A 26839-nucleotide genomic window follows, 5' to 3' on the forward strand; every position below is an offset into this window, starting at 1 on the left:
CACTAGCAAAGTTATATATTTACACTACAAAAAATTCATTAATTAAAAATCGATTTTTTTTTAAGAAACCTATAGCTTGAAGCTACACACACACATGCACAGCGGCATTTGATTTCTGATTTCATGGTCTTAAAATTGCCGAGCAGAGCCACAATTTCATCAATATATAATGGATATATATATATTAGGGTTACTATAATCTATGATCAAGGAATTAAACAAAGCATAATCTCGATATTCATTAATTCATAGAAGTGCCTTCAATTGAGGAAAACCTGCAACCTGCAAGACTATATATGTGCTCAATTGACCATCATAGTCTTTCATTTTCCTCTGTGCATCGTCCCCCATGGCTGACCACTTACCTTCCAATTTGTACAAGGAACTTGCAGTTCTGTCCTTTGGAAATTCTTTGATTGTGCTCCAACTTTGTTTCGCATGTCCATTTTCATTTTCAGAGGAGAGCACTGCCACTGTAGCAGACGATGATGCTTATCGTCACGCATGTCATTCATTGAATGGCTGCAAGATCACATAATTAAGGGGCCAAATCTTATCTGTATACGCCCCATCTCTCCATTCTTGTCTTTCCAAGATGCTGATAGCCTTACCACACCGACCATCAAATTGGGTTTTAGTGTTCATCATAGCTTGGGGCTTGGAATCCTGAATTGAATCGTGGGCTCCGTTTCTCGTATGATTGTTCACACCTTTTTATCCTTTCACAGTCATGCACCATATATAGAAATGGAGTTTGTTTTTATCAGTATTTTTTAAATAATTATCACTATTTTAATATATTAATTAAAATTTAATGATTAATTTTATATTAATATGTTATTATATCATGAATTATTAACCATAAATAAATAAAATAAATGATACTAAAGTTTGATATTAATAGGCTAAAAACAAATTTTAATGTTTGTCATGCTATTTAATGCGCTACTAAATAAGTATTAAAAATATTATTTTAATGTATTTAAAAAATAATTTAGAAAAATCTTAAATACTATTTTATTCTAATGTAATGAAAGGTTTTCCCGGGCGGGGATATTCCAAATTAAAGAAAACCTTATCGATATCTTTTTGGACTTTTATCAATATATACCCTAAAGAAAAAAGTATAAAGTTCATGATCGATATGATAAAAGTCCAGCATTTCGTGTAAAATAAACTACTACGTATACATATTATTATCATCTCAAGCTACTTTAATGAAAGAAAACTCCTTTTATGTCATGACTGCATCATCTTAATCGATCTTAGGGCGTGCATGAACCTTTTTTGATCAAATAAATACACTAACCACAGGACATGTAGATGCCGCCCCCCATCATTGGAATTCAATTGTACATGCAAGAGCATTGATGACCACTATGTCCTACAATGTTACCCTCATGAAGGACATTTTGGAGGAAATGAAGGGCAGTCTATGAGAGGCTGAGTCAGCTAAAGGACACAATCTACTCTGCATTAAACAAATCCACATCAGATTTGCAGAATCCCCCACCTTCCATAAATGTGAGGTCCTCCACCACAGCCACTTAGAGAGAGGGGGAGAGAAAAGCTAGAAATCATTGCTCATTGTTACTGAATATACTGAGTGTGTGTACGCATAAGTAACTCCATTTGTCAAAAGCTTCTGAAGTGGAGAGTACTTGAGAATCATCTCAGAAATGGGTGAAGTAAGTTTCTTTGTTTTCCCTTCTCTTATTCTTTATGTCTGTACAAAGATTTCTTTATTTAATATATAGAACAAGTGCAACTTAATATGTTAGGTTTCTCGTATGGTGATTTTGGGGTGGTGATTTTCTTTGTTAGGAGAAAAAAGAGGAAGACAAGAAGGAAGAGGCTAAGGAAGAAGAGAAGAAGGAAGAAAAGAAAGAAGAAGAGCCTCCAGAGATTGTGCTCAAGGTTGATATGCATTGTGAAGCTTGTGCTAGGAAAGTTGCAAGAGCTTTGAAAGGATTTGAAGGTGTTCTTTCTTTACCACCTTTAGCTGATCAACCATATTATTGAATGCTCCACCCTCTAAATGTAGAAAATTTTCTTAATTAAGAGAGAGACATAGAGGGATTTTCTTAAAACAAATTTATACACCTAATTAAGGTTAAATTCAATATTATAAATTAATTAATTGATGCAGTATAGTTGTTTTCTTTCCTGTGACATCAAGTACTGGTTTTCTTTGTTTGTTTTTATAAAAAAGAGCTTTGAAGAGAGGGAAAAAGGAGTCAATTCATATTAACTAACAGCTTTATGAGCATCTCTATTTTAATTAAAGAAAATCTACAATATAATTAGTGAGTTTTCTTTAAAAAATCAGTGCATATTTTGTTCTTAATACTTTCATATTCAATGAAACGCGGGTTTCACCGAATGCCTGTTTGGAAACACGGTTTCACCTGCAGTGTAACCTGCATTTCCCAGTCTAAAAGCATGGAGTTTCTAACGTTTCCTGAGTGAATGTTGGGTCACAGGAGTGGAGGAAGTAACCACAGATAGCAAAGCAAGCAAGGTGGTGGTGAAAGGCAAAAAAGCAAACCCCATAAAGGTATGTGAGAGGTTGAGAAAGAAAAATTGGAGGAAAGTGGAGCTAATTTCACCCCTGCCAAAACCACCCGAAGAGAACAAAGAAGAAAACAAAGATCCACCCAAGGAAGAAGAGAAAAAGGATGAGGTAAAAATTTCAAAAGATACTATAATTATGCTTACCGCATTCTTCCACACAGCTAAAAGTAAGCCCTAACTCTCTATTTATGACCAACCAAAGTTAGGGTTGATAATCCTGTCTTGAGCCTTCGACCTTAGGCTGGCTTCAACTTGATAGTGCTGTAAAGCAAGAAGTTATTTTGGCCCTTTCTAAACTTTACCCACTTGGCTACAGTGAATCTTGTGACTGCCCTTTCAATGCTGACATGAAAGTAACAAAACAAGTCAGCAATGGGGCACATTTTGCAAGGAAAGAGATGGACCATTTAGGGTTTTGACCCCACAAGTCCTCAAATTTATTGTCATGGGCCTAATGCTCAGAGTTTTTTTTGTTCTGTTTTCTTGCTTAAAGATTATGTGATAATCTCTCCAGCTTGTCTTAAGGATTTGTAAGAGCAAGAGCATCCGAGGGAGGAGAAGAGCCCATTTCCTTATGATTGATTACCTTTTGTTATTGTTAGCAAAATCATCAACATGCTAACAAAGATTAATGGATCTTATAAATCAACTGTTTGGGTGGCATAATTAGCAGGTGTCTCGAGGATGGGTTTAATGGAATTTGGTGGTTTCTGTCTCACTCTTATTGGGTATTGAGCCTCTTGGCTTCTTATGGCCACCATGGCATTCACCCCTTCTTGAAAATAAAAACAAGACAAGAGTCAGAATTGATCCATACTTAAAGTTAGATTATGGGCTCTCTTTTTAAAAAAAAAAAAACAGCTAAATGCTATTTAAGTTACACCAAAGTTATTAAATATTGTTAATTTAAGAAAAAAAGAAAATGTTCAAAAAGGCTAACAAAAAGGTTTCCAACTTTTCTCAAAAACTGGTTTAATTCCTGCTTTTAGATGAGCTAGCACTACCTGAAGCTAAGAATTATTTATATTTAATTGTATATCCTGGCTATATTTTTAATTGCAATGTGGTGGCTGCAGCCTCCTCCTATTGTAACAGTGGTCTTGAACGTTAGAATGTATTGCGAAGCATGTGCTCAATTGCTACAAAAGAGAATTCGAAAGATCAAAGGTATTTCACCTTCAATCATCTAGCAATTTACAATCAATTTCTATGATTTTTTCCGAACGGTAACGCATACACTACAACATATGTTGATATTTTCACAAATTTTTTTAATGGATATTTCTTCATCCGAATGTTCATTGAACTTGAGATTACATCACAAGAGTATCGATCTGACATGATTTATCATCATTTTAGCTACTTTGAACAGGTCGACGACTAATTACTCAGAACAACTGATTATTTTATTTTTTGATATTAGCAATGTATAGTGATCAAATAGGATTATTTTCTTCTCAAAATCTTTTTTTTTCCTCCACAATATGGGAGTTCATTAGAGCTAATTCTCCATAATATTCATGTATCCTAGAGCAAGTTGAACATTGAGTAATTACTTCGCAATATTGATGCAGGTGTAGAGTCAGTGGAAACAGACCTAGCCAATGGTCAAGTAATAGTAAAAGGGGTGGTTGATCCATCGAAGCTGGTGGATGATGTGTACAAGAAGACTGGAAAGCAAGCTTCCATAGTGAAAAATGAAGAGAAGAAGGAAGAAGAGAAGAAGGAAGAGAAGAAGGAAGAAGAGAAAAAGCAAGAAAAAGAAGGAGAAAAGAAAGAAGGAGAAGAAGAGAAGGAAGGGGATGATAAGAAACCAAATATCAAAAAAAGTGAATATTGGCCATCAAAGTACTACTCTGATCAGTATGCTTATGCTCCTGAATTTTTCAGCGATGAAAACCCTAATGCTTGCTCTATTATGTAGCTAATAATTAAGATTGCCCTTTTCGCGAACCTTTAAATTAGTTTAGCTAATGTTAATCATAATGTAAGCAATTTTGCCATGTATAATATGGTATGGTAATAAGATATTCAAGGACAATACTTGATGTCATATGCATTAATTCATATGAGATTGTAATCATATGAAAAAATGTGACCAAATCGGTGGTCCTTGAATTTTTACTTGAGAAATTTGGAAATTCTTATGTACGAGGACACTATTTGCTTGCATTTGTTCTTGATGTGAAGGGGCGGCGTTCCCATTCCAATGCCTTCATCTCCATCCACAGTGCACAAACTGCAAGCGGCCACTCAAACACATGATTTTATCAGAAAATACACTAACATGTGCCGCCCGCGCATGATCCAAGACAAGAGCAATCTAGCTAGCAGCAAATCCTTAAAAGAAACCTCCCTAGCAAATTCTTAAGTTGTTGGATGTGGAAAATGGGTTTGTTCCTCAGGTATCTTGATTCCGAATTCAAGAAAGGAAAGGATCGCAACAACACAATTTCTTATGAATGCACACCATACATACAAGTAACCCAGTTCATAACATGTGAAAATTAATCCAAGAATATGATAACAACTAAAAAAAAATGCAAGCAAAGCAATCAATTTAGCACATGAAATATTGGCGTGTATTTTTTTTCTCCGAGTGAGAGGGATTTGGTGTCAAATAATTACATAGCTGAGGATGACACACACTCAAAGGTGGGGGGTTTCCAACATAACATCCAAGAGGGAAACAGTACCAAACATCGGACCACAAAGCCACTAGATTTCACTTTTGACTAGCTAGGAGCTTAAAGAAGGAAGACATAGGCAGGCAGAGCACACGACAGGTTATAATGGGACATGTTAGGTCACACCAGCTGCGGGCATGGCATGGGATATTGGTACAATAGATATATGGCTACGAGTGAATAATAAAAAAGTTGAGAGAGTACTTAAGCACATGGCGAAAATCTTGTGGCACGTAGGACTTATGTTTCAATGTGATCTCCCATTGACATATATAGTAATCTTTTATGTTTATAGTTTGAAAAAATAAATTTATAAATTTTACATTTTTTTATGAGGGTTTCAAGAGAAAACGGATACATGTAAAATTAAAAAGTATATTAATTAACTAAGCACTTTTAAATATATATTAGATAAAATATAAAACGCATTATATATATATATATATATATATATATATATATATATATATATATATATATATATATATATATATATCCGCTAGCTACTCATAAATGGTCAATCATGGACCCTCATGAGTTCATTTTTTTAGTCCTGGCAAGGGATGTGAAAGTGAGAGAAGCTTTAGTGGATGCCTAAATCATGGGACCTGTGGATGGATCAAAACAGCATGGATTTGTTGAAAGATACTTGGGGAAAAAAGGTAACGAGTTCCTTAAACTTGAAATTGGAAGGTGAGCCGTGAGCCTACTTTTTTTGTTTGGTATGGTGGATCTAGATCGATGGCAGGTCTTAATTTTATCTAATTAATACATGTTCCCCGTTTTCTTTGTTTAACTTTCTGGCTGTTCTCATATATATATATATATATATTGCTATTTAATTGAACTGCAATCTAATTCTAAAAATAAAAAAAGGAACTACAAATTTAGAATCACGAAATGGGAAATAAAATAGGGTTTCGTAAAAGCTTCTTATATTGATGGATTTGGAGAAAAATTAGGAATTCTTGGGTCTCTACTGTAGTTTTAATTTGAGGGGGGAATCCAGAGCACGGGTCAACGCCATAGGAGCCACGGGTCCCTGGATCCTCCACTAGAGAAAAATTGATCGGTCCATAGTTCTCGATCCGTCAGCTGCAAAGATGCACCACCGGCCTTTCGCTTTGGTTCACTTCCAATGGTGTCAGAAGGACCACCTAGCTCTCGAGTCTTGATGCTCGACAAAACTAGGCAAAATCACTCACTGGGATGGTTCGGTTAATTACCAGCTACTTTCTTATATTTTCTTTTTTTTTTAGAAAAAATAAGGGACGTAGTATGCTAGAATAAAAAATGATTAAAATATATTTGATTGGAGATGAAAATAAATTTTTATTTTTTTTCAGAACAGCTGTCAACCGTTCCTATCTCCTCTGCTATCCATTTTGCAAGATTTTTGAAATAATTTCTTTTTTTGTATTTGTATTTTTATACGGCAGTAAGGTTTAAGATAAGCTATCTATTGTAAGTAATTTTGATAGTTTCCATTTCCAACGTTGGTATGTTTGACACGTGGAAGCCACCAAAGACCATGGGCGAAGCACAACCTTTTCTCCTCCGTGGCACCGTTACTCACCAAAGGAATGGCCCCCCACCGAACACAGTAACATTCCACGTAGGACCCACAACAATTCCACGTGGTCCACCACGCTGGCACTCTCTAGGACCAAGACAAAAGCGTGCCTTGTCGTTCTTGACATGTGGTCTCCACGCATGCATCGGCCATTAGCGTTTTTTTTTTTCCTGTCAAAAGAGAATTAATATCTTGTAAAATCTATATATTTATGGAATTAATTAATCATTGGCCATATTTTATAATAATCAATGACTCTCTAATAAATGCGAGCGTCCAAGTGATGATTACTGCTCTCGGGAATTATAAACAAGCGCTAATTAACTAAAATAAATCTCCTATTGATTGACAAAAATTCCAAGAGGATAATATATAGTTATCACATAAGTCAGTGATCAAGTCAGCATTCAATGCTGTATCAAGCCAGAGGACCCAAGAAATTATCTTTTTTACCATTCTAAAAATGGTAAAAACCCTATTTTCCAAAGGCTATTCTTGTCCCCCAAAAATATTCAGTCGTTGCTATATATTTCAACCAGCCTGAGAAGTGAGAACCAAAGTACTCAACTTCGAGTTAGAAACTCCCTTGTCTTCTCTTCACTTCTTCTGAAGTAAAAGAGAAGGGCCAAAAAGAAGGGATTTTTTTTTATTACAGTTTGTGTCTTTATTGGTCAGCAATGGCAAGTCAAGAGAGTACTGATGGAAGACACACAAATGGGTTGCGGTTAGATTCATCTGCAGAACATCATGAAAGATGTCCTGTTGAAGAAGTGGCTTTAGTTGTGCCTGAAACTGACGATCCAACACTTCCTGTCTTGACTTTTCGTGCATGGTTTCTGGGTTTAACTTCATGCGTAATACTTATCTTCTTGAACACTTTTTTCACTTACCGTACACAGCCACTTACTATCTCTGCCATTCTTATGCAAATTGCTGTGTTGCCTGTTGGCAAGTTCATGGCTAAGACTTTGCCTACGAAAGATTATAGGATTTTGGGGTGGAGTTTTAGTTTGAATCCAGGGCCTTTTAATATGAAAGAACATGTGATTATCACTATTTTTGCGAACTGTGGTGTCTCTTATGGTGGTGGTGATGCTTATTCTATTGGTGCCATTACTGTTATGAAGGCTTATTATAGGCAGAGTTTGAGTTTTCTTTGTGGGCTGCTCATAGTCTTAACTACTCAGGTGAAGATGAAATCTTTCTTCTTTCTTCTTTGTGGCTAAACAGTACTGTTTTTTTAAGGAAGTGAAACAGTGTGTTTGGTTGTTTTGATTTCCTTTTTCTCCTTTGTTTCTGGGTCTTGATTTGCAGATATTGGGATATGGATGGGCTGGGATGCTAAGGAGATACCTGGTTTATCCTGTAGAGATGTGGTGGCCTTCCAATCTTGCTCAGGTTTCTCTGTTCAGGTCTGTGTTTTCTACTACTAGGCCTCTACTTTCCCTTCAATTTTTCTAAATGATCTGTTTGGTTGATGAAAAGAATATTGGAATCCCATATTTTAATCGAGTCTCTTCAGTTTTTACTTCTGGGTTTACTTCTGAGTTCGTAGTGACTTGATTGGCTTGGACAAACATAGCTGTGTCAACTTCAAGAATTTTTTTTTTAAAAAAAGAACGAAACTATGTGGTTTCAATAAAATAAATGACCTGTTGATCTGATAACCCAAAACTTTAGTCGAGTTTGACAAATATAATTCAAAGACTGTTTTGTGGTTCAAATTTCATCACTGAAAACGCATGTGAGAATATTTCTAGAAATAAACAAACAGAGGCTGAAAAAGGACATTGCAGAATTCTCTCCATGTTGTAATGTGTGGAGTGAAATTAACTCGAGCAATTTACTTCTCTTTTTTTCATAATAGAGTTGAACATGACAATAATTCTAGTTGAATAACCTTATCTTGTTGGTATATGATTACAAGTGCATGTTCACTGGTTAAGAATCTGTTTTGTAGCTTTCCTTGACTTATGGGTGATATTCCACAGGGGACAGAGTGCGTAATACTATAAACATTGAACTTAGTTTGTGCTGGTTGTCATGACTTTTGGGTAAAATCATGACTTATGGGTGAAATTCCTTCTTAATTTGTAGTGGTTGTCATGAGTTTGCTTGGGATCATATTCCTCAAGTCATTGGTGAAGCTAGAACTTCCATATTTGATTAGCTTGCACTTTTGGCAATAATGTTGTCATATGCTAACCATTTTGTCTCTGCAGAGCACTGCATGAAAAGGAGCCGAAAAGTAAAGGCATGACTAGGATGCGATTCTTCCTCATTGCCATGACAGCAAGCTTTTTCTATTACGCAGTCCCTGGTTACTTGTTCCCAATCTTGACATTCTTCTCGTGGGTCTGCTGGGCATGGCCTCACAACATGACAGCTCAACAAATAGGGTCAGGATACCATGGCCTTGGTGTTGGTGCCTTCACTCTTGATTGGGCTGGGATTTCGGCCTACCATGGCAGCCCCCTTGTTGCTCCTTGGTCTTCCATTGTCAATGTTGCGGTTGGCTTTATTATGTTCATCTACATTATAGTCCCTGTGTGTTATTGGAAGTATAACACTTTTGATGCTCGGAAGTTTCCAATATTTTCTAATCAGCTGTTCACTTCTAGTGGGCAAAAATATGATACTACAAAGATCCTGACCCCAGAATTTCAACTTAACATTCCTGCTTATGATAGCTACAGCAAGCTTTATCTTAGTCCTCTATTTGCCCTGTCGATTGGATCAGGATTTGCAAGGTTCACGGCAACTCTCACCCATGTGGCACTGTTTAATGGAAGGTAGTCTGGTTCCTATCATGGACTTCCACACGCTGATAATATAAATGTAGATGCCCTTTTTACTGGATCTTAATAAATGGCATTATGTGGTTTCCATTGTCCAGGGATATTTGGAAGCAAAGTAGGAAAGCAATGCAGAATGTGAAATTGGATGTTCATGCAAAATTGATGAAAGCTTACAAAGAAGTTCCCGACTGGTGGTTCTATATTCTGTTAGCAGGGAGTGTTTTCCTCTCATTGTTAATGTCTTTTGTTTGGAAAGAAACTGTGCAGCTGCCATGGTGGGGTATGCTCTTTGCGTTTGGCTTGGCTTGGCTTGTTACCCTTCCTATTGGGGTTATTCAAGCAACTACCAACCAGGTATCGCCAATTTTATTAATTTTCTGTCTTTCTTCTCTGCCTGTTAGACACAGCAAACTTTGCTTTCGATGTGTAGGCAAATTCAATGTGAAGTTTTTTCTTTTGACCTCATAATGTTGTGTTTGCATTGCAGCAACCTGGCTACGACATAATAGCACAGTTCATGATTGGATATGTCCTACCAGGACAACCAATTGCAAACCTGCTTTTCAAGATTTATGGACGAATCAGCACGGTCCATGCTCTTTCTTTCTTATCTGACCTTAAACTTGGACACTACATGAAAATTCCACCACGGTGCATGTATGTAGCTCAGGTATCGTGATACAGAAACTTGTGCAGTTGTGCATTTGAATTTGTTTTTTGTCCTGGTTGTGTGGATTATTAAAAAAAGAAATTGTGTTTTCCTCAGCTTGTGGGAACTTTAGTTGCCGGTACAGTCAATCTTGCAGTTGCGTGGTGGATGTTGGAGAACATTGAAAATATCTGTGATGTTGATTCGCAAGATTCCAACAGTCCCTGGACCTGTCCTAAGTACCGAGTTACTTTCGATGCTTCTGTAATCTGGGGCCTCATTGGACCAAAAAGGCTCTTCGGACCTGGTGGCCTCTACAGGAACTTGGTATGGCTGTTCCTCATTGGAGCTTTCTTGCCGGTGCCTTTTTGGGTACTGAGCAAAATGTTCCCTGAAAAGAAATGGATTGCATTGATAAACATTCCAGTTATATCTTATGGTTTTGCCGGAATGCCACCCGCTACTCCCACCAACATTGCAAGCTGGCTTATCACTGGAACCATCTTCAACTACTTTGTCTTCCGATATCGCAAGCGCTGGTGGCAGAAGTACAATTATGTTCTGTCTGCGGCATTGGATGCTGGGACAGCTTTCATGGGTGTTCTATTGTTCTTTGCTGTGCAGAACACAGACAAAAAATTGAGCTGGTGGGGTGCAGAACTTGATCACTGTCCTTTGGCTACATGTCCAACAGCGCCAGGAATTGTGGTTAAGGGATGCCCTGTCTTTTGAATAGCTATGCAGCCATTATAGTTAAAGGTAAAGCTGGTTTAGTGTAGTTTTAAGAGATGGAGAAGAAATTGGAAACAGTGATAGAGAACTTTTAGGTATCAATTTTCATTTTGCATGCTTGTACATGCTTCTTTCCATACTGAAAACTTGCCGTTCTTAGCATATAGCTGGCGACAGTAACTCTTTTTCTACAACTTGGAAATGAATTCATAGCAATCCCTACAAAGCTCCAATCATAATGGTTCTGTTATCGTTTGGGAACTTTGGTGTGAGATGTTTGTTGCATATTTTATGCAGCAGAGATGCCTCGTGCAATCTTTATATTGAAAATAGCTAACCACATTGACATAGACAATAAGAAAAATGTTCTATACAATTGACAAAATTTGATTATTACCAGGGATTAACCTTATTTTGATTACTGGAATGAGGAAAAATTTAGAATCAACAGGCAGAAGTTATAAATATGTCAATAAACAACTATAAGATTTCATCCTTTTGGACATTCCTAATATTTAAGCCAAAAAATAAAAATATTACAACGCAGAAAAAGCAGCTTCAAGTTACCTTCTTTGTTCTGTCTGTATACATATATATGATTCTAATTGGAAACCCTTTAATATCTTTAGACTGTAGTGTTGTTGGATGGTCTCAATATCAAGCCCCTTCATCTTAACCACCGACTCAACATGGCCCTTCAATGTGTGAAGCTCTCTTAGCCTGCAACATTAACACAAGTTCATATGCTTTGTGCCTTCAAGAAAAGAAATAGCACATAATGAATACATGTAATATCATGAGCTTGATTTTCAGTTCTCGAAACAGGTCTTAAAGGGCTAATCATCATGTATGTCCATCTTTAATCTACATTTCAGATACTGATACAAGCGATATAAGTTATCCCTCGTGCTCTAATCTCGGTACAGCTAAACTTTATACTGATACAATGTGTGTAATTGTTGATGATAAATGCTTACAAGACCAACACACTCATTTTTTATCTGTTCCAAGGGAATGTCAGCCACGGTGAAGGATCAAAAACAAGAAACTTAAGCTTGGTTAATTAATCCCTTGGGGTTATAGCCCTCGAGTCTCTTTCAAAAGGCCTTCTTTTCTTTGTTTCATTGGCCTATCAAAGAGACAGCAAGCATTGGTTCTTAACAAAAAAGCTTAAAATGCATAACCAACTTCCTTATCAACAAAAGGAGTGAAAGCTCGACGAATTCGGACATGTTAGTTTTGCACTTGTGGTTTGTCCATTTCTGGATGATGTTAACGTTAGAATACAGAATAAGGAAGAAAGAAAAGGTACTTTTGTTGTCATTTCTTCTGTGCTATAAGTGTAATGTACTATGATATCGTGTCAGAAATAATGTAATCTACCATGATCGATTTTAGTTTGAGGTGTTCTTTAAAGCTTAACTGTCAATTATTAATTACCAACCACCTCAATAGTCAGTAGTTCATGTCAGAATCTAAGAGAGATGATCCACTTATTCAGCTCATCCAGGGATCACAGTAGTAGTATTAACGGTCTGATTCATCCTAGGCCATTTCTAGGTCAGGTGGTTAGTTTTAAGCTCATGATATCGGTCTGATTAATTACCAACCACCTTTTCTTGTTTGTTTATATTTTGAGAGAACTTGTTGCACCCTGTGAACGCTAGCAAAATGTTCACACACACACACACACACACTAATATTTTGAATGTTTTAGTTTGTTTATTAGATAAAACTAGGTTTTGTTACCGAGATTCGTTGCGGGACGGATAAAAACCATATGACTGCATTAAAAAATTTAAATAACTTACATGTAATGAAATATTTGAAATAATGAATTAAAAATGGACTAATCTATCAGAATAAATTAATTGATCATCATAAATATTAAAAAATAAAAAATAAAAATTGGTGTGACTTATTCGACAAAGCGGGCAAAGAATAAACTGGTTGCCTCACTCAAATGGTGATCTAATTAAAATAAAAACGCTTTCGTCATTTTAATCTTGCCAAACCCTGGCTTAAATGTAAAAATAAAGAACTATCAAAAGATTAAATTAAGAAAAAAATTGAGAGAGTGAAATGAAAAAACAACGACAAATTATATCGTCTCAGGTTAACACACAAACATTACAACTCGAGTAATGGACATTACCATAATCAGTTAAGTCAATTGGATAATTTGTATTTCTGTTTCCTCCGTTTATTCTCTTTTCGATTAGACCGTCTTTATTGACTACAAATTAAATTAAATTAAAAAATAAATAAAAGAGTTATAAAAGAAATTAAGTTAAAACTTTAAAAATATATCTTGATCTTAGTCAATTTTAATTAACAAAAAACATTTAGAACAACATTCAAAATATTGTCATAACTTGTCAAATCACCAATTTATGCTAGGACTCAACCAAGTTTAATGATTTATTTTATTAAATTTATGTTTGACCTAAATAAAGAATAAATAGAATTGTAAAAAAATATCCTCATAAAAAAGCCCAGGGGCACAGGCCTAACAACTTAGTGCATCTGGGCCTATATAAAAAAGCCCAAATGTTTGGGCTTGGTAGCTTAGGCTTGCGTGTCTGGACTTTATATTTTTTTTAGTATTTAAAGGGGTCATCCCTTTTATTTTAAAAAATAAATCAGACGACACGTCGCTTGTTAAAATAGACGATGTGTCGCATGTATGTAGGGAATCTAGGTTAGAAAATCAAGCAGAGATATTATTGCTCAAAAATCCCCCTTTTTAAAAATTCATTTTAACAAAAAAAACTCCTCGTAAACATCATCACAACACCTAAAAATTAATTTATCAATATTAGAAACTCCAAAATCAACACCAAAACATGAAATCAAACTAGGTTAGATTTTTCTTTCTCGATTTTGATATACTTTTTAGATAATATTAAGGTTTGAAACAATCATCATCCAACTTCTTTCATTGAAATGGAACCATTGGACACCAATATCAACTAATTTGGTTACCAAAATGTGTGAAAACAATAACTTTCTCTTGGAATTCGATGAAAATTTCTCTTCTTAAAAAGCAAGGGACTAAAAAATAATAAAAATAAAGTTGTGTACCAAAATTGAATTTAGAAAAACATAAGGGACTAGTCTAAGTTTATAAATTGGGGGATTAAAGTGTATTTTATGCACCATCTCTAAACTTTTTCTAAATTGATCCTCTATCTTTCAATTTTTTCCCTCTGCTAATCTTGCAATTAAAGGACACAATAAAAAAAAGTTAAAGGACTAAAATAAAAAAATAAAAATAATACTGCTCCAGATTACAATACAATATGAGTATACGAACAGTATTTGTCACTGTTTAAACAAACCCTTCCGCTTTAGTTTGTTTTGCTATAACAAAACTCTAATTAAATCAGTAGATTATTTTTCGATCATTCATTGAGTGATAAACAAATGATAGAGATACATCATTTAAATTATGAAAGATCCAAATATTATTTAAAACCTCCACCGAACCAGTCTCATGGGCATATATATATAACATGTTTGATGAAGCTCTATCCTTGGATTTTGCTAGCAAACATAAGAAGATGAGGCATCCATTTATCTTAAATTATGAAATGGTTTGTCTTGGCATCAGGGGAATGTGTTGCTCTAGTAGTTTTACTTTGTGTTGGCCTTGAAAACCAAACACATGCATGCATTTCAAGAATACTTTCTCGTTTTTGCAAATTGAACTATTGAAGCTTATAGAAATTTGTGTGAAAAGGACTGAGATCTATTGGGCATTCGATTTGCAGCCCATGCATAATGGCTAGACTTCAACACATGCATTTGTATGGGATCTAAATGCAAATCTTGCCAGACTTCCAGGATATGAACATGTGGAAGAAATTCAAGACAAATCTCCCACGACTGGGCAATCAAGAGAGTCTCTTCTGCTAGATAAATAAATAAATAAATAAATAAATACAACCGCACCAAGATTTCAAGTTTCTAGCCAGTTTCTTCTCGGAAAAAAGGAGAGGAGAACAAGGCCAGTTTAAGGAAGTTCCCAATCCACTTAAATCAATCGAAGACTGCGATAATGTGGTGAAAGCATTAGATGAACCTACGCAAGAGAGTTATTAGCTCTTCTTTTTCCCCATATGATAGCAGAGAACAACTACATAATGTGATAAAAACAAGCAGCTAAATTGACTAACAATGGTTATCAAGCATTTGTATTTTGTAAAATACAATCTTTTTAATGCTTGAAGTGACTCCTTCCTGAGCTTACTTGTGCCATTGGCATATCTTAACTACATTTTAAGGATGGTAAACTACAACTCCCACACAGATGCAGTAAATTATTACCTCTGCAAAGACTTGTAAAGCACCACAGTCACATACTTGGCTAAGAACCTGTGTGTTGAACCAAGTGCCACCACAGCAGGCCCACTCTTTCCCTTCTGCATGTAGAGATGATTAAGCACGACATGTTGAGGTCTTGACAAAGGAGGCGGTATCTCCATGCAGGATGATGGCACATTGAGCAGTGTCATTTGTAAGTGCGGAGGAACCATTGGTGGCTCCTTCGCAAAATCCTCGTTACTAAGTTGCAAGTTGCTGTAGCTTGACTCTGGAGAATGAGGGGGTTCAAAACCAGATATACTTTCAAGGTCCTCTGGAACAAAGTCCTGACCAAAACATCAAATCGACAATACCAAAAGCTATCAGAAAATACCCATAACCAAGTAGCTATCTATATTTTCCTGCATACTCTTAGTAATGGAACTATGTTCATATGACACTTTACAAGAATACCATGATAAGAGAGCTATGCTTTTTGAAGTTGATGATAAAATAAAATAGAAAAATTAATATGCATGTGTGACTTAGAAGGAAGCAATGCAAGAAAGATGGCAAGCACAACAACACAAAATTATACTGAATAAGGATCAAACAGAAATCCTAATTTAAAATTTTATTACTAGATTTTATCTCTTCAAGTAGTTTGCCTCTCTAAGAGGTTTGCGACTCCCTAAATAAACTTTAAAACTTATATAAATCGATAAGGACACCCAAAAATAAAGGAAAATTAATAAAAGTCCTAAACAAACTAGAAAAACATCATAAATAAATCTAGAAAAATAATAAAACAATTTTAAACTAAATAGAAAAAAATAATCTTAAACCAACTTGAAAAATATAGCAAATCTCGAACGGTAACTTCTAGGCATGAGTGAAAGACCTCAATTTCCGATTGCTATGAAATTTTAACTCTATATGAAACAAAACATCTAGAATCTCCTAGTAAATTTTTTGCTCGATTCAACGATCGATAAAACATTATGCTTAATAACATAAAACTACACATTAGAAAAAAAATCTTATGCATCAGTCTCTCTAGATTGAAAAGAACTCGTCTTCAAGTTCAAATTGCTCTTGCCTCGATCTCATGGATATCCAGTCAAGAATCTCCAACCCTTTTTCTTTCTTCTTCAAGTATATAATAATTTTAGACATCAACTTCAATCTCGTCATCTTAAAATTTATAAAAGAAACAACAATTGACAAATTATTTCTCTTCCATTTGCTTCTAGAGTAATAAATTACAAACCTCAAACTTACTTCATGAACATGTGTTGTATCCATATAACCCTTGAATATATCTATCTTTATAATAACAATAAACTTGTAATAAAAAAAATCAACATAGTTTGAATCAATAATTTTCTTTTATTGAACACCTTTCATGTTTTCTTTGCACTCAACATCTAACTTATCAACAAGGGCACCATCAACGACATCACTACCATTATAGTTATTATTTATGATATCATTATTAACATTATCATCATCAAAATAAACATCATAAATTGATGGAGAATATCAATTCATATTTATCTCACCATAAACGAGATCACCAAAACGTTCACAATATTCATCCCAATCAAGAAGATGTCTCATTCGCTCATGTTTCTGAAATGGGTTTTCAAAACTAGTCATGGACATGTGATCTCTCCTCTCACAATCCCCCGGACTCCTCAACTCCGTTAATTGACGGGTTAATTTTGCAATTTATCTTCGCATGTTTTCTATCACCAGTTCCTCAACACCTTTTTTCAATTCTATAATGTCTTTGCATGTCTTATATTACCACCAGCTCCTAAACCTTTCTCTCTTGAGGAAGAAACTCCTCTTCCCCACTTAACCTAAACACATTTTGCTCTGTAATCTCTTCCAACCATGGTTATTTAATAGCACACATCAAACAAAATAACTTGAGATTGTAGCACATAACAAACAATAACCTAGATCGTTGGGCTCTAATAACAACACAAACGGAAGCAACACAAGAAAAACAACAAGCACAAGAACATAAAATTATATTGAATAGGGATCACACATACACTCTTATTCAAATTTTTATTACTAGATATTTTCTCTTCAAGTAGTTTGTCTTTCTATGAGATTTACAACTCTTTAAATAAACTTAAAAACTTACCTAAACTAACAAGAAAACAGGAAAATAAAGGAAAAGTAATAAAAGTCCTAAACAAACTAGGAAAAAATTTCTATTTAATTTTTTTTAAGAAAATAATAAAAAAGTTCTAAACAAAATAGAAAAAAAATCATAAAACAACTAGGAAAATATAGGAAATTTTGAATGGTAACTTATAGGCATTAATAGAAGACCTTTTCAATTTCTGATTACTGAGAAATTTTAACCCTATATAAAACACCTCCTCTAGAATCTACAAGTGAAATTTCAACCCGATTCAACAGTCAGATCGGAAATTATGCTTAATAACATATAACTACGCATTAGAGAAAAATCTCTTGCATAAATATGTGTGCATGCATACAAGCATGTGTTAAAATCAACGCAGAACATGCTTAACCAATCATAATGTTAGCAGGACAAAAAGAAAGAAAAAACACTTTAGTTTTGACTTATGTAAAGACTTTAAAAACAATTTTTTTTGTAAACAGCTGTTCAAGCAATCACCACTGCACATGCTGGTTTCTTTCTTTTACTTAATCATGCATCTCCAAAGAAAGGAAGCCACGATTCAGAATATCCTAGTAAAATACTACAAACACAACATACACTGTTTTGAAGAACAGATCATTAAACCTACATGTAGGCATGAACAGCAATCACATACACCACCTTTTATGAGAATAAACTTATTCCTTTCTTCAGTGAAGGAGAACTGAAACTACGAGTATAATCTGTACTACTACAATTTTGGGAAGCTCCAAATGTTGTTTAAGTTTTAACTAAATACTATCCTTATTTTTCTGTCATTTATGAAGCTCTCAAAAATAGGCACAAATAAAACTGACTTTATGGAGGCAGCAACACAGGAAGATAACCCAAAATTAAGTTAAAGATGGTTTCACCTTATGCATTCATGATAACACCAAGAGAACTGAAAGTAGGCAAGTGTTGCAATGACACTATACCACCCACCCAATTATTAGAATAAACTGCTTCATTTCTTCAGTGAAATTACCCAAAATTACATTAAAGATAGTTTCACCTTGTGCATTCACAATGACACCAAGAGAGCATATGCTGGAAGCACATAAAAAGCACAAGGTCAAAAAAGGATGGCAATATTAAGTAAGGTATCTAATGTTTGAAACACAACCCGCAAACTATTGGAAACCTAATTATATTTTATTTGTTTTATTCTCGGTTTTGATCTTCATGCAGATTTACTAGCTTAAATGACTACAGGATTACATTTAAATCAATCTTATCCTAAAGAAATAGAATGAAAGCAAGTCTGCTTCATGTGAATATGTCAAGGGGAATCTTCATATAAACCTTTCACTTGAGTCTCAGAAATGGTTGCACGCTCAGACATATGTTAGTTTGAGACCCATAAATTCATATACATACTTTACCTGCATGCGTTTATACTTCTATCTCAAGCAAACAAATAAACCAAAAAATGTAGCAGCTCTAAAGATGGGGATAAATATCTTAAGTCAAATTCTTTCTTCTTACATTTTAAGTGGTGGATACAACATTTTTGGACCTTTAATTGCAGATGGTATCACTGTCTTAGTGAAAAATAAAATTTTGACTTTTTGAGACCAACTCTGCACTAATTATCAGATAAGAAAAGGAAAAAAGGAGAGAAGGTGTCCATACAGATACAATTGATTAATTAAAAAGGAAAAATTTTACCAGCATCCCCTTAATTTATTGGAATTATTAAGAAATTATGCTGCAATACCAAGGGGACGGGATGAAAGGATTACCTGCAAATCCAAAGTATTGTAAGCATTGCCAGAATCATCTTTGGCCCAGGGCAAGTCAGGGGCATACCTCCATTGTCCATCAACAATAAACCTGTATTGATAAACACCTGATGGCAGAACTTTCATTATAGTGTAGTCTTTTCCTGATCTTTGCAAAGGCATTCTGATCAACAATGTAAATGGGATATATTAGACAGTCAGAAAGTGGATCCTGAAGTTGTTATAAAACAGATGGGGAAAATCTAAAGCATTGAATTTCAACCTTGTTTTCCAGTCATCCCATGATCCCTCAACAGCTACTTCCTTGCCACCATAAGTCCATGTAATCATTGTTGGAATTCCTTGCTCAATACACATTTCTTCATACCCTAAAGAATTTTGCATCCATGAGTGACTTGGAACTTGAATCTCATCAGGTCTTTGCAACGGAACCACCGGGACCTGACAAAGAAAAACATGCAATGAAAAGATATCAAATAGGGTTGTAGATGGAAGCACACACCAGAATAGAAAAAAAGAAAAAAACGCACATGACTCAGCTTAACGAAAATATTTTCTAGGACATGAAGCAAAGCATGTTACATGAACATAGCACAAAATATTAAAATGACTTCCAAGCAATGAATATCACCAGGATCCAACAAAGTTCAGTTCATGACAACCCTTGATCTTGTCAGATTGAAACTAACAGTTCGCTCCCTATTTACATCAAAACAAAAGACATACTTTGTTCCGCATTGACAGCACAAGCTACTTGCTACCTTATTAGAACCCACTAACATGTCCACTCCCAAGTAGAATCTCATAGGAAAGAACCCGATGGCTAATGCTATACACATCTTTTAACACATTCAAAGTAGGTAAAGCAATTCCCTTTCCGCTGATTCCCACACAAATACAGCCAAGTCAAGACTTTCTAAGCAAGTATCAAATTCTCCAGCATCTAAGAGAATCCCACAACAAAGATAATGTGATACCAATCCAGTATCATCTAAAAAATCTTCAAAAACTACCAAAACCGATCAAACTCTCAAAAAAATTGCATCCTTCGAAGCCAGAACCACATTCCAAAACACACCAATTCTACACAATTTAGTTGACTCCTTCATAAAACCTTCGAGAGAATAACAAACAACAGCAACCGAAAACAGAAACAGAAAGGCCGTAAAAGACAAACCTGAGGAGTGAACATAAGAGGTGAGTGAGTAGCTCTTGGGCTATGCGGAGGTGAGTGTCCCATCATTTCAGAAGGAGGTGCAGGATATGTAACATGGGACTCATCTGATGCAACCATAACCTCGCTGCTGTTATGGCTTTCTCCTTCACCACCACAACCACTTGATGGACTGATTGCTCCTTCTTCTTCTCTTCCATTCACATTCCCCATTTATTAATAACTTCAACTCACTTACAAATTAATGATATTTATTAATGTTTTAGCTGTTGTTTATTACAGATTGGATTGTATAAAAATTGAAACTTTATTAAAACCCACCAACTATATACATGAATTAAATTAAGAACAATCCAAAAAGAAGCAATTTTGGGATAGACCCAGATGCCAAAATTGAATAAAGTTTATAACTTTGTTATTTTTGTGTCAAGTAACTAAGGAGTATGCTTTTTTGGGGGGGAAAAGGGGAGGAAGGAAGGAAGGGAAATTTTGGAAAGGATAAAAGGAGAGTGATCTCCAGTGAATTGGGAAAATGGGTTGAAGTAAAAGGAGGGAGTGGTGGTGGTGGTGGAAGGAAGAGGTGGAAATGGTGGTGGTGGTGGGGCAAATGGGTGATGTGAATGTATCGAATCTAATGTTGTTGTTTTTCTTGAGTCAGTGAGTGTGTATGCGATGAGGGGCACGTCATTATTTGACAAAGTCTTTTTCCTTTAAATTATTGCTCTCTTTATTTTCTTTAAATAGAATTTACTAATTTTTTTTTTTTTGAGAGATTTTTGGATGTTGATATAAGATTCTTTTTTTGGGGTAAATTATGAAGTAATTATGTTCCTATGTATAAAACTTATCCTAGCTCGGCAAATTAATCCAAAATATAGTTAATATAGGATTCAATCCAGTTTGGATTGAAGAAAAAAAAAATATATATATATATATATAATTCAATTCAGTTAAAAATATTAATTCTTGAATCTAGTAAAATATTATTTAAATTTTTTTATTTTAAAAAATTTAAAATAATATTATTTTGATCATTTAAAAATAATTAAGTTAATCATCTTCATCCTTAACTCAAATCTGGTCATGAATCAATGAATTTTAAAATTATAGTTATTCCATGTTGAGATTTATAGAGAGAAGAGAAGAGAATCAAGAGATGGGATTTTTTGAAAAACACCTAATTTACTAGTTAAATTTCGAGTACTTAAACTAAATTATTTTCCATCTAATTTTAGATAAAGTGTTGATATATAGACTTATTTATCATAAGAATTCTTCTTCTTTTTTTTTTCCTTTTTTTTTATATTTAACTTTAGATGATGACATGGATAATAAATCAACTCCCTGCGTTAGTCCAGTCATAAAAAAGGTAGGAATTTTTTTTTCATGACAACGTATTTAAATGTAAATTAAATAAAATTTTAAAGATACATAATCAAATTGATACAGCTAAAAATAAAAGTAAAGTTGAAATTTTATTCAATTGTAAAATAAAAAAAGGTAGATCAATAAAAAAAAAAAACTAGAAGTTTTATTTATCAAAGACAAAATATAATTTAATATGGGGGTAATGTAACCTAAAAGAATAAATTATGAAAATATATGAATTTGTCTTCAACCAAATAATATTATAGTTTTTGTTTTTTTTTGAAGAATTGTCATCTATCCTTGTTCGAGGTTTAATAACAAATGGATTCAAGAGATGGGCTTAGTTTCGATCCATGAAAACGGAAATATTACCCATAAAACCATTGAAAAGCAGCAAAAACTAATATATTAGCACAACGACATCGTTTGCTTCACCCCCATTTAGCACTCTCCAATCTCCATCCACATCATGCAAGGACCGCCCATGAGACCGAGCTTAAAATTGACAAGACTCTTCCTTTCATTAAACAGGGAGGCTTCACTGCGGCTATAAATCAAACACCTGAACGACTATTCTTTTAACTCGAAAGTCAATACCCACAGACACAAAATCTCGTGAGTAAGCAGTTGATAGCTTTTTCTGTCAGAATTTGTTGCTTTGACGTTAGTGTTTTTAAACATTAGATTTGAAAAAAGAAAAGGGCCTGGAAAGCGTGTGAATTAATATATGTAGGAATCATGTTTGCATGAGATTGGTTCTTGTGTTACTTTCCACTGTGGTTTCCTTGTCAATTTTGAATGTGATATCATGCATTTAACTATGAATAATGTCTTTTTTCTGAAAGCTGTAAACTTTGAATGATTTGACAGATTTTGCTCTTGAGGGTCTTTTCCTGTTCAGTTTTTAGCCACAATGCCAAGGTAGACTTCCCTTTTGTAAAAATTGTGTGTTTTATAGATACTTGATTTCTTTAATCTGGCTAGTAGTGCAAGATGATGAATTATGAGAAGCAAGCAGTAAAAAAATTTTAAAAAATTCTGTGGTTTCTTTTGAATTGTGGATGCTTGTATTTGTATGTACATTCAGGCCTTAGTGCTTTCTTTTCACTCTAGAAATTTTCCTGGTTTACATTTTATTGATTAAAATTAGCTCCTGCTAGCCAGGACGCTACCTGCAATTCTGGTTTGTTGATGTAATGCTTCCCTATTGGTTATACGAGTGTGTTCTTGAATTTTGATTATGGTTCAGCTGTCAATCATGCATATGTGCTGTCTTGGCACTGCTTTTACGTGATTTGATTTGCACATTCTGATTTGAGTGACTTGTGTTGATTTCCAGCTTGTCTAAAAATGCAAAGCGTAAGAAACTCCATCTTGAGCCACATGGGGCTGAGGGGTTCTGCAGAACAATTGCTGTTTGCTCAGAGGGGAAATGTGTTCAAGCAACTTCGTTGGCAGATGTGTACATCAGCAGGAAACAGCCCTGATCAAATCATGGATCGAGTCATTGAACTGGTTAAGAAGTTTGATAAAATCGATGCCAATAAGGTAACTAATTGACGGCTCCCTTGTAATTTTCTTTGTTTTTTCTGTTTCCTGTCCATTTTATGATTCTTTTCAAATGGACGTCTGACCTTTACTCTTCATTTGATTAAATTTACATGTACTATTAACCTGATTGTTAGGTGACACTTTATGTCAAAACAAAGAGGCTTTTTACTTAATTTCAACAAATAATCACTTTGTCCGTTGCACATAGGTCAAAAGAGTAATGTTGATTTCATTTGACCTCTGAAACAGGTTACTGCAGCAGCTGATTTCCAAAAAGATTTGTCCCTGGATAGTTTAGACAGGGTTGAGCTCGTCATGGCTTTTGAGGAAGAATTTTCCTTTGAAATCCCGGAGGAGAAAGCAGATAAACTTACCTGTTGCGCTGATGTTGCGAAATATATAGTTTCTGGAGGTGAACAGAAAATTGTAAATCCTGAGTGGTAGTCAATTTTAGGATTTCCCAAAGGTGAAAGGGTGCTCTTGGACAATTGTCTTGTCTGTTTTTCATGCTTGTTCATTTTTGTGAATCAATAACTACATATAATGTTTTCCAAACCGTTTATATCTTACTTTTTCATCGCAGCCAGGGAAAATTTCCATTATACAATCTTTTTTCTACAATTACAAACACTGCAAGCTTGCTATATTAAAAGATATCATTATTTATCTACATGCTATATAGTTGCCACTCATGTAATTTACGACTGGTAGAAAGGAATTGAACCTTGTTACTCAATGCTGTGACTAAAGCGCCATCTAAGTGAGCCATGTTCTTGTATTCCAGTCTTCTTATAAACCTGTTATCTAGTACGCAATCTGCTTATCGCTGCTTCCTCTCTGGGTGCATGCTTGTAAAGGTTTAGATGTTACTTGAAGAAATTTGATCTCCCCGGCACTGTAATTACGGATGCCATTCCCAACTGATGATAATTCCAGTGCCTTCTGTTTCCTGGCATGAGCTGGTCTGCATACCGAGTTCTGTGGCAATCTTAGAACCTTAACTGAACATGTTCTTTCCAGGTTCGGAATTCCATGGAGGTGGGAAGGTAGATCAATTAGGAAATCTCCATATTCATCTGTCATGGCTTGTGAAGAAGTTGTTTTGCTCCACTTCCCACCAGTGTGGCATTCCACATATACCAAAGCACCTTCAAGAATTTCAACATAATTTTAAGAATTCATGTTCTGCCTTTCAAATTTTGTGAGCATAAAAAATAAATCTCTTCTCAATCAGGATTGAATTATTTAGGTGAAATGATCTTGCACTTCATTCAAATGGATTTTTTATTTATTTATTCCTAAATTGTCAAAATAAATTCTGAAATGCATTTTCAATCACAATTTATGGTGAGATGTTGCTGTTTATGTGGGCTTCTCCATCTCTCTTCAAGAGCATCTTCCTCGTCAATGTTTAATTAAAATGATTAGCACATCCTAATCACTTGGGCCTTGACTGTGGTGACAGCAAGTAGTGTGTGTTTTAATCCAGGGCTTCTATCTACTCGTATCCAAAGCAGTGCGTAAAATATGGGTGGTTTGGATCATAGTAGTCAAGGTCGGTGGATCTTAGCTTTGTTTCCAGGCATTCATTTATTAAACTTTGTCGGGTTAATCGGGTTAATAAATTATATTAAGCTCGAGTTAAAAGATAGATTAATTAATTAAATTTTGGATTGATTCATGATGGTTGGATTTAATAACTATAAAAGACATAAAATTATATATATAAAAATGTAAATGTGTGATTGATTAATTTGGATCAAAGGCAAATTAAATTCCAAACTGAAGGCTTCAAAGAAGAACAATTTTCTTACACGAAAAGGAAAGATTTGGAAGTGCCTAAGGAGGCACAACCTACCCTTTTAGCATTCAAATTTTTTCTATGGGCTAGAGATGAAATTATAAGCCAGAAATCATGTTAAATTTGTAGCTTCACCCTTGTTCTGATGAAGGCTTATAGTGAGTGAAAATAAATAGAAAAAAGAGCTGTATTTTGATAATAATATGTCTTCGATCGTCTATTGCTTCATTTTGCAGTTGCCTTGACACAGATAGCCATGATGACTCTTCACCTATATATATATATAACCCATGATCACACACTCCCTAGTTGTAGCTTCATGCTTAATTAATTTTTCCTTTGATGACAAGTTTGGCTGAAAACTATGTTATTTCTACCCATGATAGGTTGAAAGCTAGTGACCTCTCAAACAATTAAAGATTATTATTCAATAACTAAGTACGTACAAGATTAACAAGAAACCCTAATACAGTACCAAACCTTATGCAAAACTAGCTAAGAGTTAAGGCTAAGATCATAAGCCTAGATAAATTAAATACTACTTGTACACAAGTAATTAGGGGGAGGGTTAATTAACAGCTCCAAAATTGTTGAGGGTGTAACTCGACGAAGCATGGAAATTAATTTCCATGAGAGGAAAGCTGAAAGAAATAGATAACACGGGCTAAAGAAGTGAAGAGTTATCACATCAATATGTTCATGGCCAGTTTCTATATATAATGATTTGTGTTCAAACTTGAAAAGAAACACTAAATGCATGTAATCAGGATATTAAACTAGATCAGTTATCACAATATCAATATGTAACTAATTAATGAGGAATTAACATGAAAAAAACAACCTGATACTGGCCATGCATGGAGTTGAGTTCCACCATTCAAGCAAGCCTCACAAAGAATCGTGCCTGTGACTAGCACGGTTGATAGCTTTTCCTCCCCATAACCAGCCAATTGCACCAACTCTTCTCTATTTGAGAACTCTTGCAATGGGTTCTCTGCTTTGGCCATTGATGCTTGAAAGGTGATGATGAAGATGATGAAGATGGTGGAAATGAAGTTGGTGATCATCGTAAGATTGTTGCAGCCGCTAAAGTAGCTCATCTTCTTTGTGTTTGTTGCAAGATTTTCTACTTGTTTTCATAAGATGTGGCATGGAGAAACAATTATAAAGGGAGGATCCTCTTTTGGTTTTATAAGGGGCTTTAATTTGTGTTCATTCCCCCTTGGATTTTTTTCTTATTACAATTTTGCCCTTCATGAGTTGACTTGGATGGTCAACCAATTTCTCTACTCAATAATATCCATGAATCAAATTCCTTTATATATGGCCCATATAATTGAGAATAACAATGAGATATATATATATATATATATATATATATATATATATATATATATATATATATATATATATATATATATATATATATATATTTCATGCCTTGGTTGCTTAACTAATTGAATTGAAGAAGTTGAACGTTGACACATGACCGTCAAAGAGAAGGAGAAGAAAAGAAGCTTGAAGATGAAATGAAATGGAAGGGCAAGTGGGTCATACGTACCAGCAAGCATGCATGGCTTCACCAATTGTACAATGGCAGAAGTTGGAAGATGGAAGTTGGAAGATGGAAGTTGGAAGGGACGTTGAATGGAGGTTGGTTGCCTACTCTTGTCATCTACGTATTCTCTTTTATAGCT

The 26839-nt window shown here is 34.8% G+C and overlaps 5 protein-coding genes across 8 annotated transcripts; 3 read left to right on the forward strand and 2 right to left on the reverse strand.

Moving 5' to 3' along the window:
* Window positions 1-1405: 1405 nt before the first annotated feature.
* LOC133676808 (heavy metal-associated isoprenylated plant protein 7-like) lies at window positions 1406-4746 on the forward strand. Its single transcript, XM_062098554.1, has 5 exons — window positions 1406-1688; window positions 1825-1978; window positions 2484-2683; window positions 3651-3741; window positions 4149-4746. The coding sequence occupies exons 1-5, from the start codon at window positions 1680-1682 to the stop codon at window positions 4496-4498; spliced, it is 804 nt and encodes a 267-aa protein (XP_061954538.1). The 5' UTR covers window positions 1406-1679; the 3' UTR covers window positions 4499-4746.
* Window positions 4747-7368: 2622 nt separating this feature from the next.
* Window positions 7369-11246, forward strand: LOC133676595 (oligopeptide transporter 3-like). Its single transcript, XM_062098286.1, has 6 exons — window positions 7369-8021; window positions 8149-8246; window positions 9057-9626; window positions 9731-9986; window positions 10120-10302; window positions 10399-11246. Exons 1-6 carry the CDS (start codon window positions 7512-7514, stop codon window positions 11011-11013), a joined length of 2232 nt encoding a protein of 743 aa, XP_061954270.1. The 5' UTR covers window positions 7369-7511; the 3' UTR covers window positions 11014-11246.
* A 3656-nt stretch (window positions 11247-14902) lies between these two features.
* LOC133677635 (SNF1-related protein kinase regulatory subunit beta-2-like) lies at window positions 14903-21058 on the reverse strand. Its single transcript, XM_062099751.1, has 4 exons — window positions 20426-21058; window positions 19511-19689; window positions 19249-19411; window positions 14903-15665 (listed from the first exon to the last, which is right to left on the reverse strand). The coding sequence occupies exons 1-4, from the start codon at window positions 20633-20635 to the stop codon at window positions 15339-15341; spliced, it is 879 nt and encodes a 292-aa protein (XP_061955735.1). The 5' UTR covers window positions 20636-21058; the 3' UTR covers window positions 14903-15338.
* A 1101-nt stretch (window positions 21059-22159) lies between these two features.
* LOC133676942 (acyl carrier protein 3, mitochondrial-like) lies at window positions 22160-23910 on the forward strand. Of its 4 annotated transcripts, none has more exons than XM_062098757.1 (4): window positions 22160-22409; window positions 22661-22711; window positions 23130-23338; window positions 23591-23910. In XM_062098757.1, exons 3-4 carry the CDS (start codon window positions 23141-23143, stop codon window positions 23783-23785), a joined length of 393 nt encoding a protein of 130 aa, XP_061954741.1. In that variant the 5' UTR covers window positions 22160-22409; window positions 22661-22711; window positions 23130-23140; the 3' UTR covers window positions 23786-23910. The 4 variants fall into 4 exon arrangements, with proteins under 4 accessions (XP_061954741.1, XP_061954740.1, XP_061954738.1 ...); XM_062098756.1 differs by having other exon boundaries at window positions 22161-22405; XM_062098754.1 differs by lacking the exon at window positions 22661-22711 and having other exon boundaries at window positions 22161-22409.
* Window position 23911: 1 nt separating this feature from the next.
* LOC133676941 (uncharacterized) lies at window positions 23912-26386 on the reverse strand. Its single transcript, XM_062098752.1, has 2 exons — window positions 25984-26386; window positions 23912-24489 (listed from the first exon to the last, which is right to left on the reverse strand). The coding sequence occupies exons 1-2, from the start codon at window positions 26240-26242 to the stop codon at window positions 24146-24148; spliced, it is 603 nt and encodes a 200-aa protein (XP_061954736.1). The 5' UTR covers window positions 26243-26386; the 3' UTR covers window positions 23912-24145.
* Between the last annotated feature and the right edge of the window lie 453 nt (window positions 26387-26839).

This window comes from Populus nigra, chromosome 17, assembly GCF_951802175.1.
Source record: "Populus nigra chromosome 17, ddPopNigr1.1, whole genome shotgun sequence".
Lineage (NCBI taxonomy): Eukaryota > Viridiplantae > Streptophyta > Magnoliopsida > Malpighiales > Salicaceae > Populus > Populus nigra.

Excerpts from the sequence above, each read along its gene's own strand:
- LOC133676808 (XM_062098554.1), top strand. Across the intron at positions 1,979-2,483 it reads AGCTTTGAAAGGATTTGAAG|GAGTGGAGGAAGTAACCACA; the intron begins GTGTTCTTTCTT and ends GTTGGGTCACAG. Across the intron at positions 3,742-4,148 it reads GAGAATTCGAAAGATCAAAG|GTGTAGAGTCAGTGGAAACA; the intron begins GTATTTCACCTT and ends ATATTGATGCAG.
- LOC133676595 (XM_062098286.1), top strand. The coding sequence starts at position 7,512 with ATGGCAAGTCAAGAGAGTACTGATGGAAGACACACAAATGGGTTGCGG. Across the intron at positions 8,022-8,148 it reads TCATAGTCTTAACTACTCAG|ATATTGGGATATGGATGGGC; the intron begins GTGAAGATGAAA and ends CTTGATTTGCAG. Across the intron at positions 10,303-10,398 it reads GGTGCATGTATGTAGCTCAG|CTTGTGGGAACTTTAGTTGC; the intron begins GTATCGTGATAC and ends TGTTTTCCTCAG.
- LOC133677635 (XM_062099751.1), bottom strand. The coding sequence starts at position 20,635 with ATGGGGAATGTGAATGGAAGAGAAGAAGAAGGAGCAATCAGTCCATCA. Across the intron at positions 19,690-20,425 it reads CTCTTATGTTCACTCCTCAG|GTCCCGGTGGTTCCGTTGCA; the intron begins GTTTGTCTTTTA and ends TTTCTTTGTCAG. Across the intron at positions 19,412-19,510 it reads TGGGATGACTGGAAAACAAG|AATGCCTTTGCAAAGATCAG; the intron begins GTTGAAATTCAA and ends ATTGTTGATCAG.
- LOC133676942 (XM_062098757.1), top strand. The coding sequence starts at position 23,141 with ATGCAAAGCGTAAGAAACTCCATCTTGAGCCACATGGGGCTGAGGGGT. Across the intron at positions 23,339-23,590 it reads ATAAAATCGATGCCAATAAG|GTTACTGCAGCAGCTGATTT; the intron begins GTAACTAATTGA and ends CCTCTGAAACAG.
- LOC133676941 (XM_062098752.1), bottom strand. The coding sequence starts at position 26,242 with ATGAGCTACTTTAGCGGCTGCAACAATCTTACGATGATCACCAACTTC. Across the intron at positions 24,490-25,983 it reads CCATGCATGGCCAGTATCAG|GTGCTTTGGTATATGTGGAA; the intron begins GTTGTTTTTTTC and ends AAATTCTTGAAG.